Raw genomic sequence first — 14,974 nt, 5'->3', positions numbered from 1 at the left:
CATCTTTTATGATAATTTTGTATTTTGCCAAATAGGTTACTGATGAGAAAGCATTGAGCTGTGTCTGATAATCTGACCTGTGTTTGCACATGTAAAAGTGATGTTGCAGATGACCAATACCTGTGCCCATAGCTCACTGTGGCTATTCTTGACAGATCCTTCTTCTTTTCTATGTTTCTCCCACAAGGATGGTGGAAAAATAAGTCAGGTATGATGTTGAGATTGGCTGTGTACTTCTGCACATTGTTGGTGTGGCTGCAATCTGCCCTGCCAAAGAAAACTCTGAAAATCAGAACTTGACATTGTTTTCTCCAGTCCATGTCACTTTTCTTATGATTGAAAGGTAGTCAAAATTTTCCATAAGGATGGGTGGACTAGAAATAAACAAGAATCAATATTAACTTTTGAAATTTAACACCTGTGAAACCAAAGAAGGAAAGAAAAAGAAGTTTCACTTGTAATTAACACTGAGACAGATTCTCAACATAAAATTAACTAGGTAACTTAGCTCAATAAACTTCCAGTCATTTTAACTGGTTCTGAATATTACTCATAAACCTAACATCTTTAATTTTAAGGTTCTAAAGTATAGCGAGTTTGGCTAATCAGTAAATATAATTGTCCTACCTAAAAAGCAAACAAAATATAGAGATAAGGTAATCTGCTTTTCCACTCTCTGTGTTTGTATTTTATGCACATATGTAAATAGAAAATTTTTAAAAGATTACGTATGAAAAAAGGAAGATTGAAAATATTTGTTGCTATTTTCCAGTCACCCACAGGCTTTCAAATAGTAGCTTCCACTCATATAAGACAATAAAATGTGAGGTTTTGGGGACTAAGTTTTTGGGCCACAGAAAAAAAGCCTTGAAAGTGCTAGTTCTCAAAACTGACACACCAGCAGGAAAATAAAGAATATTTCACAATATTTTTCATCTTCTGTTACTTATAAGTTGCGTTTTGCATCCACAGCCATTTGATGGTTTCCCCTGCAGATATCACTGGTCCTCTTTCTTTGACTACTTCTCTCATAAATATGAATTTTATCCTTCTCACATTAAACATGATCACTATAAGCCTCTCCAGCCTTGAACTCTGACCTACTCTCCTGAATCCCATATAGCTTCCCTTTGCTGCTCTGAGCACATCTGAACTCTTGTCATTTAAGCCAGTGTACCTCCTTGGCACACACACAGCACTAAATCAGTCTACCCATAGCTCCCACCAGGACGTTTACTCTTTTCCTTGTGCTGCAGCTTCTCCTCTCTGCCTTCAATGGACACCTGCCTGCTCCATGCACTGGGTTTGAGCTGTGCTGCAAGGGGAGATGCCTCCCCCGAGCCCCTGGTTCTGCATCCTTTGCCAGTGTCCTCCCCTGGTGTGACTCACAAACTCTTTGGGGTCTGTCACAGCATCCTTCCCTATCCTGCTTGCTGGCATTATCCTGTCAGCAGCAGCTTTCCCCATGGGTGCTGTGCAGATGGCAGCAGCCCTGACTGCTCAGGGGTGGGCACCACTGTCCCTTGAAGAGACACCACAGCAAAGCCTTCTTCCAGTGCACCCTGTTAACTTGGATGTAACATCCATCACAACCTGGATGCTCCCTGCACAAGGTGCTGTCTTGTCTGATTGCTGGCACTCCACTTGCTGCTGCAAACTTCATGCTGACTTCTCTAAGGGAGAGATTCTTCTTTTACTGCACATTCTTACTTGCCAGGGATATTAATTGAAAAGCAATAGCTGCAGAAAGAGCAACAAGATCTAACAGTTAATTACACTGTGCAATAAACATGAAAGTACTGCCAGCTCCTCACAACATATCACTGACCTCAATAAATGCTCCCTTTTTCTGCAATATTCTGTTTGAACATTGTTGCTTTTGCTCCTAAAATATGTTCTCATTGGGATTGTTCTTGCCTTATTTTTCTCATTGATTAACAAGTTCTCATTGATTAACAAGGTGTTAATCAATCAAGTCTCATTGATTAACAAGGTGTGAGGTGGTTTAGGCTGGGATAGAGTTAATTTTATTCATAGTAGCTCATATGGGCTTGTATTTTGGATTTGTGCTGAAAACAGTGTTGATAACAGGACATTTCTGTTATTGCTGAGCTGTGCTGACAGAGTTCTGTGTACACAGAGCACAGACCTGCTCTGCCTCTCACCCCACCAACGAACAGGCTGGGGGTGCCAAGGCAGCTGACCAGGTGAGCAAAGGGATACCCCACACCTTGTGGTGTCATGCTCAGCAACAAAGTTGGGGAAATAGGAAGGAGGGGAGGACAGTCGGAGTGATGGTGTTTGCCTCCACAAGTCACTGTTATGTGTGGGGGAGCCTGGTTTTCCTGGAGATACCTGAACCCCTGCCTGTCCATTGGAAGTGGTGAATGAATTTCTTGTTTTCTTTTGCCTGTGTGTGTGTGACTTTTGCTTCACTTACTAAACTGTCTTTATCTCAACCCACAAGGTTTTCCTCCTCTTCTCTCCCCCATCCCACCACGGGGGAGTGAATGAGTGACTGCATGGGGCTGAGTTGCAAGCTGGGCTTAAACCACATTACCACATCATCTTCTGTTTTCTCTACTGTGAAAGGTAAAGGCTATTAATTATTATTCCTTCCTGAAACTCATCTGTCTTGCCAAGGAAACAGTCTTCATTTTCTGAGCTCTTATTTCCTCTCTGGATTTTGAATAATATTCTTCACCTTCTGGGCATGGATTTCCTGTGCCAGTTTACCTTAAATAAGTGTGGAGTTTAAATTCCTGAGTAAATAGCACTCTACCAGCCTAAAAAAAAAAATAAAGGAAAGAGGTCTTGAATTAACTCACCTTTGTAAATTACAGCACAAGGTTCCTGGATGTGACCCAGGTTCAAGAGCTTAAGAATGCCCACACACTGGATTTAAATTCATGCCCTAAACCATTTCAGCTTTCTTTATGGTGAGGCCTGAAAGCCTATGGACATGGATTAAGTTACTTGCAATAAGATATTGCTGTAGTTATTGCTACTTAAAATATAAGTAATGTGCTTCTTTCAGAAGAACTTTTTTTCCCACAAAAATTAACTATAAAAAAAAAAAGTGCAACATTATATTTTGGAACATATTTTATATAGGCATCTGCAGCATTGCTTCTTGGCTGATGGCCAGCAAAGCCATTAACAGCAACTAATGGCAGAGATGGAAATTTTCTTCCAGTACTATTTACTAATTGCTAGGAATGAAAACTAAAAATAGACTTTACAAGTTTAGGAGTTTGTAGACTGCAAAATCTGAGACCACTCTATTAACTTCTAGCTTCTCTACAGCTTTACACTCTCTGAAGTTCTGGGTCACTGATGTCATCAACAAGATTAGGAATGAAGCAAAGGAGGGAGATTTGACTCCATCTATGCACTAATTGTCTTAGTATTTTATTATTTTTCTCTAGTCCTAATATAAACCCATAATTAGAAACTGAATGTTTTGCTCCCTACTTCTGACAGGTAATTATATAATGCTCCACAACTTGTACAATATTTAAGGAATTTAGGAGTCAATTTTGAGCCTATCTGTCAAACATATACAGGTCAAAATGCACAGATTCCTCTTTTTCATGGTGTGTGCCTAGTCCCTTCCCAGGCCATTCCTGACATCCCATAAATCCTTGTCTCACAGAGTTTGTCCAGTTCCCCGATTTAATTCGCTGATTAAATCTTGTTAAAGATGAAATGCTGAATTTGCTGCTCACAGTAATTCCTCCATTAAAGCTGTCTCTCAGGAGCCTCCCTTGGAAGATGAGACACTATCCCTTCTTCATCTTTCTTTCAGATTTCCACATTCTCCTGTTCCCAAGGATTGCCAGCAGTTCCTATCCCCCACCAGCCAGTTTTGGAGATCCTAATCCCCCACAACTCTGCGATGCAGAAGCGGTTTCACACCTCTGTTGTCCTACTCCATGCACCTCTGTGGCCTTAGACCACATCATATGGGTACTAATTTTGCCCTCAATTAAATATCATGTGGCAAATATCGTGTGGCTCACAGTGCAGTTTAAGAACTGAGTTTGTATAGTAACTCTTTCCCTTAATATCATGTTTTAATTTAGATTTATGATATGTCAATATAACTTGCTGTAGGACTGAGATCTGGTGCAAGGCTTTTGTTTAAAAACTCTGTGGAGCACTTCCTCCTTTGGTGGAGCTGGGTTTATTTGTTGATTTTCAGGTACAGAACTGTATTTCATTGCTAATTCAGTTTCGGTACAGAAGAAAAATCCTACCCTGTTTCAATAATGTACCACTGTTTTCATAAAAGGAAGTCATATAATTTCTCTGGCACAATAAGGAAATACAAACAGAACTCGAGTTTCATAAAGCTTTGTACAATTTCAGTACAGATGATTCATTATAACCTGCTAAGCATAAAAGATGCAAACACAAGAAAATGGGGAAAAGGGCTTGTAGGGCTTTCTTCCTCTGGCAATGCTTTTCAAATTTATTAGTTTATATTCTACCTGTCCTGAATCAGAAAGCCTTTGTAAGAAATGTGAAATCATAAGTTACAGAAATAAGTTCTTTTATGGACCAGGACATACATGCGATAACAGCAATACAAAAAAGAGAAACATGCAAGTAGCACTACTATCTCTGACTCTTAGAGAAGCATTTACAGACCTTGAGCAAGGTCTGAGTGGAGGAAACAGGAGGAAAATTGACAAAAATGTGACTGAACTTGGTACATTTCTTAACCATAGATTTGACTTCAGTGCAAATGTAAGGGTGGGTTTATGGACTGCTGGATTCATCCCCTTGGATAAAATCAGCTCAACTACAGTGCCAAGACACAGAAGACAGTGACAATTCTGCTTCCATTCCACAGAAAGGAACTTTTTCAGAGAAACTAGGTGTCTGGGACTTAGCTAAAATGACTAAAGACCATACTTGCTTCTCCTTCTGCTAGGGAGAGCCAGCATTGAGAGTGGAGCATGGGCACACAGAGCCACTTGGAAGGGAGCTCCATAGAAAAGCAGGGAGTCCAAGTGCTGTAGTGCACATCCCTCTGGTTATTTCTGCTTTCTTTTGGAGAAAATCTTCTCTGTACAACATATAGGAAGACACTACAAAAAGCTGTGAGGCAAACACAGGGCCTCTTTTTCCTGCTAGACAGCAGGCTACAGGATTAGGCTCCCTCTACCTTTAATCCCAGTTTCTTGCTTCCTATCTGCATTGCTGGTCCAGCTGTAGTGTGAAAAATGGTGGCACACAAGGTGGGAGTGGGGAATGGAGAAGTTAGATACTCTACAAGGAAGCCTTCTGCTTGCTGTATCACAAAAATATTGTATATGTTCTTGCCATTCCATGCTTACAAATAAAATCCTGACAGTACTTCTGCCTGAAAACTCCTCTGGATTTGTACCTCCTTTATTCATCCAAAACAATTATAGGTGAGTGAGAAGAGCCTACATATTGAAATTGATTTAAGTATCTGGAGCCATGGATTATCACAGTAGATGACTTTACACACTTTTGCAGTGCCAAAACCTGAGTTACCAAGAGGTTCCCAAGTGCTTAAAATGTTCACTGAAAATCCTTTTGACTTAAGGTCTTGCTTAGGCATCTTCAGTGACATTTACACGCCCTAAAAAATGCCTTTCTGCTTTTAACTCTTTCCTGGAATGCAGCTGATTCTGATCTGAAATCAAAAGCTCTATGCAAGCTGAAGTTATTAATCTGTGCATTCACATGTCAGAGATGCCTTTAGATATTTCTGGATGCAGACCATAGCATGAAACAAAGGCAGTGTCAGCTTCCACCCATAGTACTTCATGCACCCAACTACTGCTGTTTAAATCCACATCCAAACCCCTACAAATATAATGTTCTCCTCTTTCCTGGACTGTTTTGTTGGAAAGAAAGCTTGATATTAGCCCATAAGAATTTGAGTCTTCTCTGAGCCACTAAGTACCTTAATACAACTCTTGAAAGTGATACGAGAGCAAGCACACTGGTCCCCAGAGGAAAATCATAGTTTGGTTCATATAAAAGCTTTGTTATTTCTTTTGAAGCAGTGCAACAAGGGCCCTAGAGATGCAAACACTGATGATCTCTGCTCCTCATATAACTAATGGCCTGGCTGGTGCCATTGTTTCTGTCTCTTCTTCTGACTCATACTCCTCCACCTCTCTGACAGTGAAGCGAGCCCTTGGCATTGGAGCTGGATTGTGTGCTCTGGTGAAATGATGAGGCCTGACTGAATTTCCTCTGCGAGCTGGCAGCTTGGATGGAGCAGCTCGTCTGTCCAGGTGTGCCATTGGAATCAGCTCCTGGCGCTGCTGTGCTTCCAGCGGCCGTGCTCGGGGCTGGGGCCTCGATGTCAATGGCAGTGCAGCATCAGAGCCTCTCCTGTGCTGATCTAAAGATAAACAGACAAATAATTCATTGCTTTAAACAAGAGAAGAGAGAAATGCCGTTGGAAAGGAGAGATAAAGGGTATTAAATACAATATCCGGGAACTGAAACATTTTAAATAATTACTATAGAATAAGGAAGCAGTCAAGAACTAAAAATAGCCTAATTTTTAATTTTCATCTCAAAGTCAATATTTAAAAGATTTTCTTTACCTCATCTCAGCTCTCAAAACCCCAGAATATGAGCACATTCACCTTTTGGCGTCTCACAGACCTGCCCAATGCCTTCACTGCAAGGGTGAAGGGCAAGAGTGAAATGCAAGAGTTTTCCTTTATGTAATTTAAATTTTTCTAAAATTTCACAAGTGTACCTAGTACCATGGTTAAAAAGCATTTTTAAACCCACAGCACAAACAAAAATGGGATAAAGGAGAAAATTCTGATCCATCAAAAATCAAGTTTGCCAGTGACCTGTGACTAACAAGATGAACAGTTTCATCTGAAACCAGGGGTGCTTTGATTACTTTGGGTGTGTCAAATCTGCTCCTACCAGCTTGCTTTGCCACAAGTACATTGTAAAAAATTGCCTGCAAGAGGCCCGTAACTGGCATTCTCATCCTGCTGAGTTTATAGAACATACATTTTCCCTTTCCTAAAGCCACTTGTAGTCTTAACTACAGAGCAGGAAAGTAGTTAATGTAAGAAACAACTCCTAACAATCTAAGCTAGGAGGATCTGGGATATAAAGACAAAGGTCTGTGAACAGTAAAATAAGTCCAAATCCTGCTACAATTAAAGTACACATGTATTGACTGTGGTCACAGTTTTAAAATTTAAGAAATTATTGCAGATCCATAACTATTAAATTCTTTTAAGCTAATGTTTCTTTCACAGTTGGCACAGTGAAGCACTGCTGCTCATAGGCCACATGGACATACTACATCCCAAGCAGGATAGGATTTCTCAGATTTCCAGGGCTTCTAGTCAGCCCTTTGGGAGCATCACTGCTACAAAGTATGAATGATATATACTGCCAAAGAAACAATTCATAAAATCATAGACTGGTTAGGGTTGGAAGGGACCTTTAAGATCCCTTACTTCTGCCCCCCTTCCATGAACAGGGAATCTTCCACTAGACCAGGCTGGTCAGCCTCGTCCACTTGCTCATGAACATCTTCAGGGATGGGGAGTCCATAATTTGTCTGGGCAACAAGAACCTCTCTGGACAATTCATTTATATGAGTGGCAGAAAGAGCTGGTAGGTGACTTAAGGATCAATTTAAGGTATTTCTGAGCTTTATTTACTAAAATTTCTGCACATGCTGTATATAAGACCTAAATCAAGCTTGCTGAAATATTTTTTTCCAGAAGGTCTTCCAGGCATAGACAGAAGAGATGACATTCATCTCTGAAAATGCATGTGTGCATGAATGAGGTTGTCACTCTAATTCCCTACATACTGAGTACTTCTCTTATTAGTTTCCAAGAGCAATTTATCTCATCCCAAGAGTTTATGAGAGACTTTAGGGTGGTTTTTTCCTGCTGAAGATGCTGAAAGTGGGGTTAATGCTACACAATGACCCTAAGGTGGGGCCAGAGGCTGGGCCAAAAAATGTTTTATTTTGATAGATTACAAGGCAGGCCTTAAATTCAGGCCTAATAGAAAAAAAAAAAAAAAAGTACTTGCATTCACTACTTCAGGATTTAGCTCTCTCCCCACTAAAATAATGCATCTACCTCCTTTAGCACCATTTGGTTCCTTGCAAGTGTCTGCAGTGCTTTTAGGTCTGAGACTGCTGTGTGGAATACGTTGAATCTTTTAGGCAGGGAAGACTGGCTGCCCAAGGCCAGCTGCTGGAGGGTCCTACAATACACAAGGGAGAGTGTAAGACCAAGTCCCTGTGTGCCATCCATTGTGTAGGTCTGTGTACCAGCAGCTGCTGGGGGCTGTGTCCCCAGGGACTCACATGCCCAAGTGCCACCAAATGTGCAGATGGAAGGTCCAGGGCCAGGTGCTGAGCAGAGCATGTATCTCGGGCCAGCTACTGAAGATTCAGATAGCATGCATGTATTTATAATTTTTCACTAACAGTCTATCAGTCTCATCAGCCAGAGAGGGGACAAGGATGTGGCCATTGGTGCTGTTTGCATTTGTGTGAGCCCTGTGCCGTGTCTGTGCTGCTCTCTGTGTCTGGCTGTGTGTACACATGCACTGAATTTTGGTGTGGGGCTGCATGTTGGGAATACCTGCTCAGTCTTGGTACCTGAAGGACCTGGGGCATGGAGCTCCATCAGTCTCACCTGGACTGGGCTACAGGTTCAGAAATTCATAATAATTTTGCATACAGCTCTGTCTGCAGGGCTGCAGGGAATGGCTAATTTGTGTTCCTGAGCTTAGCCAGGTGGAACTGCAGGGATCACAGGAATATTTGTCCAAGAGGGAAAAAGAGAAAAGCAGGAGGTGCTGGAACAAAACAAACTGCTGCAGTAATGATCATATAAACAACATAGATAAAACAGAAAGGAGAGAAGGGTGTAGCACATTTTAAGAGGCTGTAGGCTTCCACGGGACTGTGCACGTAGTACTGTTAAATCCACCAAACAACTGGCCAAGTTTCTTTTGCTACTGGAGTAGGATACAGAGTAAAGCACTTCCATTACCTGTAAAAGTAACATGCCTGGCTTTTCTTCTAGTGGGCTGGCGTGGACCCTGAGGCAAGGAGAGGTAGCGTATTTCCGTGGTCTTAACCTGTTCAGGAGACAGAAGTGTGTCCAGTGCCTGTGATTGGCTCCACTGGGCACTTACTTGGTGAAACAGTAAAGAGTTAAGGCAATATGCTGCACCTTTAAAGCCAAATTTTGATAGGCATGAATAAGACCAATGCTTGGTTTGGAAGGTTGAACTCACATCAGCTCCAGTGAGAATGTCTGTCTGATACAACAGCCAAAGGGGTTTTTACTGTCACCAGAGAAAATCATGTTCTTCTAAGATTCACCCTTCTTGTTTCAGGTGAAAAATTCGAATACAACTAATCCATCCAACAAGAACTTATTTCTCTTCCTTAACCATGATTATCTCAGCTATAAATGTCTGTGCTGTTCAATGCCTCCCTTTAGTCAAACAAACCTCTTACTGATTGAGAACCAAAATCATCAACGTGCCAGAGGCTTTGCATCAGGCCTTTTTTGATTACACTATACTTTGCACATGCAAAATCAATGCAAGTTACATTATTTTACTACACACAGCCAGAGTAGCTGATTTCTGACCAATGTATAGAGATGGGACATGAAAACTTCACTGCTCCCGTGCTAAGTGAAGCTCACTCTTTGTAAGTGCTGCATGAGCACACCGGGAAAACATCCATTTTAATGCAGTGAAAGGACACATTAAAACTAGTGTCTTTCCATATTTACAGAGAAGCAGAGGCATTTTTACATAAACAGTAGATGGATGACAGGTACCGGTCTACCCCAAGGCAAGCTGTTTCCCTTCCTGCAACTTTGCCTCAGGCTGTGTTCCCGACGGATGAGGATTTCTTGCACTTGTTTCTCACTTGTCTCAGTAGGAAGATTGTGCCTGTTGTATGCTGGTGCCTGAAACAAAAGATGCAGCCAGCTCATTTTCGATGCATTTGTAATGTTAATCAGTCTGATCAATCACAGGGCCAAGGGGACATCTGCCTCAGCTCGGTCACTGACCCAACACAGATCGCTTTGGTATCACACGGCAAAATGCAGCCACGCACAAATCTCACTGCTGCAGAGCAAGATGGGAGGAAGATGAACACAGCTGTGAGTGTCAGACCTCAAGGGCTGTGTTTTGATGCCATTTTTGATAGACTCTTACCTGCTCAAAGTGCAGGTGTATAAAATATACCTACCTAAGAAGGCTGCTATAATCTCTGGGCTTGCCTTGCCATCTCTTTTCTCCTCTCCTTAAGTGTAGTTGGGAGCTACAGATATGAGGCAGGTCTCAAGAAAGAGATAACTGGTTAACTCAGCTCTGAGTTTTGGTGCTAATATTACTGAGTCTGGAGCAAGATTCAGATGGACTCAGGAACAAAGAATGAATCTCCAGAATGAGATGCACAACTGAGTTTCCTTTCCACACTTGCACAAACTTCCCTTAAACCGAGCATCATTTAAGACAAGCTTTTTAGTTTATCATCTACATCTAGTGAAATGAAGGAAATAATTATCGGCCTTAAAGAGAAAAATTCACTGAAGTTTATAATCCCTCTTAAAAAGTAGAATCTCATCTCAGTTTCATTTGCAAGGGTCCTTGTAAAATTGGTCTGCGGAGCAAGAGCTTTTCAGAGCTGAAAAGGAGTATTAGAAGCAGCATTACTTTCCATCCAATCTTTCATTTCCAAAAGCACACCATTCTTAATACTACATAGGAAATGACTAGCACAAATAGTCATTACTGTAATTAATTTTGAAGAGAGAGAGTTCATTTCAGTAAGCTAAGAGATAACTATATATGCAAATTGTTGTTGGTAAGATAAGAAATTAATATCATAAGGATAATTAGGCATGGCAAGTCAAACAATGTTAGGAATGAATAACATATTAATAATGCCACATTTAAATGAGCAGGCCCTAGTATTTTCTAGTACACGTGTGTTACATGAGTTAGCCTTGTTTATCGGCATAATTTCAAGGTTACTGTAATGTATTCTCTCCCACTCATTGCTGTGGGCGAGCTCTCAAGTGTCTATTCAGTGCCCGAGACCGGATTAAGCAGATACCATACCCTGGGCTGCATCAGGGTCACTCCAAATTTCTACAAAACAAATCCCCGCTGAGGTATTACCACACCACTTCTACAGGGAAACAAACCACCTAAATGTGTCAAATGAAGCTTGGAGGACGTGGAAATTTTTTTTTCCTCATTTTTTTTCTCCTGCGTTACGGTAAATGCCGCTCCCAACACGCGGGACTGCGCGGTGTTTGCCCGCCCGCCTGCCCGCCCCCGCAGCGCAGTTTCAGTTCCGCAGTTTCACAGCCCAGCGGCGAGGGAAGCCTGACCTCTACAGCTCAGGCACTGATTTACCCTGGCTTTTCGCGCTGCCGGCAGGACGAAAAGCTGATGGAGAAAAAAAAAAAAAAAAAAAAAAAAAAAAAAAAAAAAAAAGGCGCAAACCCAGCTTTCCCTTATTCCGATCGGTGCCCAAGCCCAGGGTTCTTCTTCCCTCCTTGCCCTCCCATCTCCCCGCAGTGCCCCCGCCCGCGGTACGGGCAGGGCAAACGCGGGCTGCGGCGGCCCGGCCCGGCCCGGCCCGGCTCGGCTCACGCACCCTTTGCCGCACTTGGTACAGGTTGTGTGCCAGGACGTCCCGCATGGCCTCCACCTCTGCCGGGGACAGCCTGTGTGCACGCTGCTTCTTGCCGCTCCTGTAAATAAAAGGGGAAATTAAATATGATATTAATGAGCTGATTAAATGCTAATCCCATTAAATAATGCGCATGGACTATTTTTAGTGCTAGAACAGAAGGCTATGTAGGGCCTCTCAGTAATCAGCAACACCTGCAAATCATCCAAAGATGAATAAAAAAAGGTCAAATTTTGCTCTTTCATTGGTTTTATCCATATAGTCAAATTGAGCGCTAAGCCCTCATACAGCTGGCAGCAGAAACTCTTCTTTCTTAAACCTCCAGAAGGAAGTTCCTATTTAAGGATTAGACCAGGCCATAACCAGCTCAGGAAAACGCTGCAAGTTTCCTCCTCTGTCTGAACAAAAACCTCAGCATGGTCTAGCAGTCTGGGCCTTGCAATTTTACTGGTTTTTACTCCTTTGAGAAAGTGAAGAAAATCCTGAGTATATTAATATGAAGTCTGAGAGACCTGCCCTGTGGTGAGGAGAACATATAGAGTTTCCTTGCTACTGAACCTGTTTCTCCATTTGAAATTAAAGAACCACCTAAAAGATAGTAATCTTTGTGTCTTTAAAAAACTTTGACAAGCCCACAGTCACTTGTAACTGCCTGGCTTTTTCACTGGCAAAACAGTAGAGGAGGGCTGCTGTGAAATGTTATCGGGTTTCACTACATCAGTCAATCACTGTGAGAGTTAGTGTTCAGGTGAATTCCCAGGAAAAGAAAGGAAAATAGATAGTGATCATCCAGGATGAATCAGTCTATCTTGTTTCTGAATTTTTCCTTTCTCCATTTTGTTTTCTTGCCTCTTAAAAAAAAAAAAAAAGTGATTGCAAGTGGTGTTTTTCAGCTAAGTGATGTTGTTAAAATGTTGTCTGTACAGTATTGCCAGAGTTTTGTGTGCATCTATCTCACACTTCCTCTAAAATAAATTTTAAAATTTTAATGGCAAAGGACAATGGATTCAAGTTAAACTGTGATTATGATGTAAGCATAGGAAAAAGGTTGGAATTTACAATTTTATCTAGTTTAACAATATTACTACTGTTTTGTTCTATAATCTACCATGAACATCTTGAAAATTTGTAGGACCAACATGAACTGCCTGCATTCTATATTTTACTGCTCTTACTATGAAGTAGACAGTGATCTCTGGGGCCCTGGCCCCTGTGCAAAGCCCCTGGAATATAAGAATTAATTTTTTATATATTTCAAGGTTTTGAAAGTGTTTTCATTCTGCCATCAGACTAAAACAGAGACCTGACTTTATTCTGTGAAATAAAAACGAAGAGGGAAATTAACAACAGGTTAAGGTGTAGTATTAGAGCCAGGACTGGGATAAGCAGCAGGTTAAGGACCTCACTGAATCATGAGTCTGCCACTGAGATGCTGGCAAGTCAGTGTGACAGAAAAGGGCTGCCTTTCTGGATTTGACCAGAAATCTTATCTTGTCCCTGATAAATCCTTCCCATCAAATGTTTAATTGTCATTCATCAATTCTCAACAATTGCAATGACAACAAAGTTAGTTATTTCCCATTAGGGAAAAAAAGACCTTCACCATCACCAAGTTCCAGGCTGAATGGGTGGGTGCATTGGTTGGTTGGTTCCTTTTTCACTTGCTTTCAGTTCTCAGAGATACACTGGGAGGACCTGGGGATGCTACCAATTTTCAGGCTTGGACGCACTGTGCCATTACTCTCTGCTGGGTGTGGTGTGTCTCAGACTGGGGCACAGCCTGTGCATGCTGCCCTCCACCCAGGGAAACCAGACTCCTTGCTGTCTGCAGCCCCCATCTGATGTCCCTTTGCACAACAGGGAGACCCTAGGTACACCTGGAAAATATACACAAGCACAAGCCCTGGGGACTGTCATCAAGCATTGGTCTCTAAAATACGGGCTTGGCTCATTTGTGTAATGCAAATGGAACTGGAGTAGTTGCTGCAGGTGGCTTTGACATCAAAGGGAAGAGCTGCCTCCCTGCTCTGTGCTCCACTGAATGTGTCCACCGGGTCTTTATAATTTACAGTTGGGAATAAACAGGGGATAGCATCTAAACAGGGAAAATCTTGACTCCACAGGGTAGATTATCAGATTATCTCTTCTTTTCCAGCTGCATACCCGTCTTTCTCCACATGCCAGCACAGAAGTATCCTGTTCTAAGTAATTTCAAATCTTATTATTTTGCTCTTAAAGTGAATTAAGTAGAGTAAATAAAACTGCTTGAGTCTCAGTTGAGCTGGGGTAGCAAGAGAAAAAATAGCATGAAGATAATCCATATTGTTCTGGAGCACAAATAAAAAACCGTCATTCTTTTCATGGGATTAGAAATTAACCCACCCAACTGATAACAATGCACATATATGTTAATAAAGAAAAGATTGCTTTCACATTTTGCAGTACCTTAAGAAAGGGCTTTCAAACATGTACAGTATGTTACCAAACCCATAAAGTAATCCTTATTGAAACTATTTCTTTTTTCTTATTGAATCTTCCAATATGTTACAACAAAGAATAGCACAGGATACATATGTATGAAGAAAAAAAGTTATATTATAATATGCCATGAAAACTGTCTCTCTGTAATGACTGCCATGACATTATTTCTTTCTTCCTTAGATATGGAGATACTTGATATTTGATACATTGATACTTGCACAATCTGTGTAATTTCTTTTATATTATATCTAAAATTTTGAACTTTGTAAACTCTCCATTAATCTTTACTCGTCCTGTGAATGAATAATAATTTTGGGACACAACTTTCTCATAACTGTACCACCACAAATGACAACACAACAGTTAGTTCTGATCTGTACTGTATTGATACATTCTAAGATTTATCAAAGTCAGTATTGCAGCAATATGAAGCCAGCATTAAGTAAACTCAGTACTAAACCATGGTTCTCTCTAACAGTCATATTTCCTACAAAAACCAGCCATAAACCCACAGTTTTGATAATATCTCCTAGATTCCATTTTTGCCATCTCCATCCTTATTTATCAGCTTATATTCTCCAAAGTGTCAGAACCAAATGCTCTGCTTTCATTCCACTGTGTATTCTTTGTTGCACAATCCATGGGCAAATTTTCTCACTCCACACAGAAAATACTTACTGTAAATTGGACATCCACTCCACCTGCAGGAATCACACCAGCATGAGTGCAATTCTCTGATTCACTGCATTGGACATCTGCTTTGATTCT

General features: G+C 41.2%; 1 protein-coding gene across 2 annotated transcripts in view; it reads right to left on the bottom strand.

Moving 5' to 3' along the window:
- Positions 1-4,167: 4,167 nt before the first annotated feature.
- SLC9A4 (solute carrier family 9 member A4) overlaps positions 4,168-14,974 on the bottom strand; it is a 32,060-nt gene continuing 21,253 nt past the window's right edge. For both annotated transcript variants that reach the window (XM_063149826.1, XM_063149827.1), the window contains exons 10-13: positions 11,690-11,786; positions 9,852-9,983; positions 9,048-9,135; positions 4,168-6,391 (exon numbers count right to left, since the gene is read on the bottom strand). In XM_063149826.1, coding sequence (XP_063005896.1) covers positions 6,093-6,391; positions 9,048-9,135; positions 9,852-9,983; positions 11,690-11,786 — 616 coding nt within the window. In that variant the 3' untranslated portion in view covers positions 4,168-6,092. The remainder of the gene's footprint in view (positions 6,392-9,047; positions 9,136-9,851; positions 9,984-11,689; positions 11,787-14,974) is intronic.

The sequence above is a fragment of the Melospiza melodia genome, chromosome 2, assembly GCF_035770615.1.
Source record: "Melospiza melodia melodia isolate bMelMel2 chromosome 2, bMelMel2.pri, whole genome shotgun sequence".
NCBI lineage: Eukaryota > Metazoa > Chordata > Aves > Passeriformes > Passerellidae > Melospiza > Melospiza melodia.
This window is presented reverse-complemented; position numbering and strand designations above follow the sequence as displayed.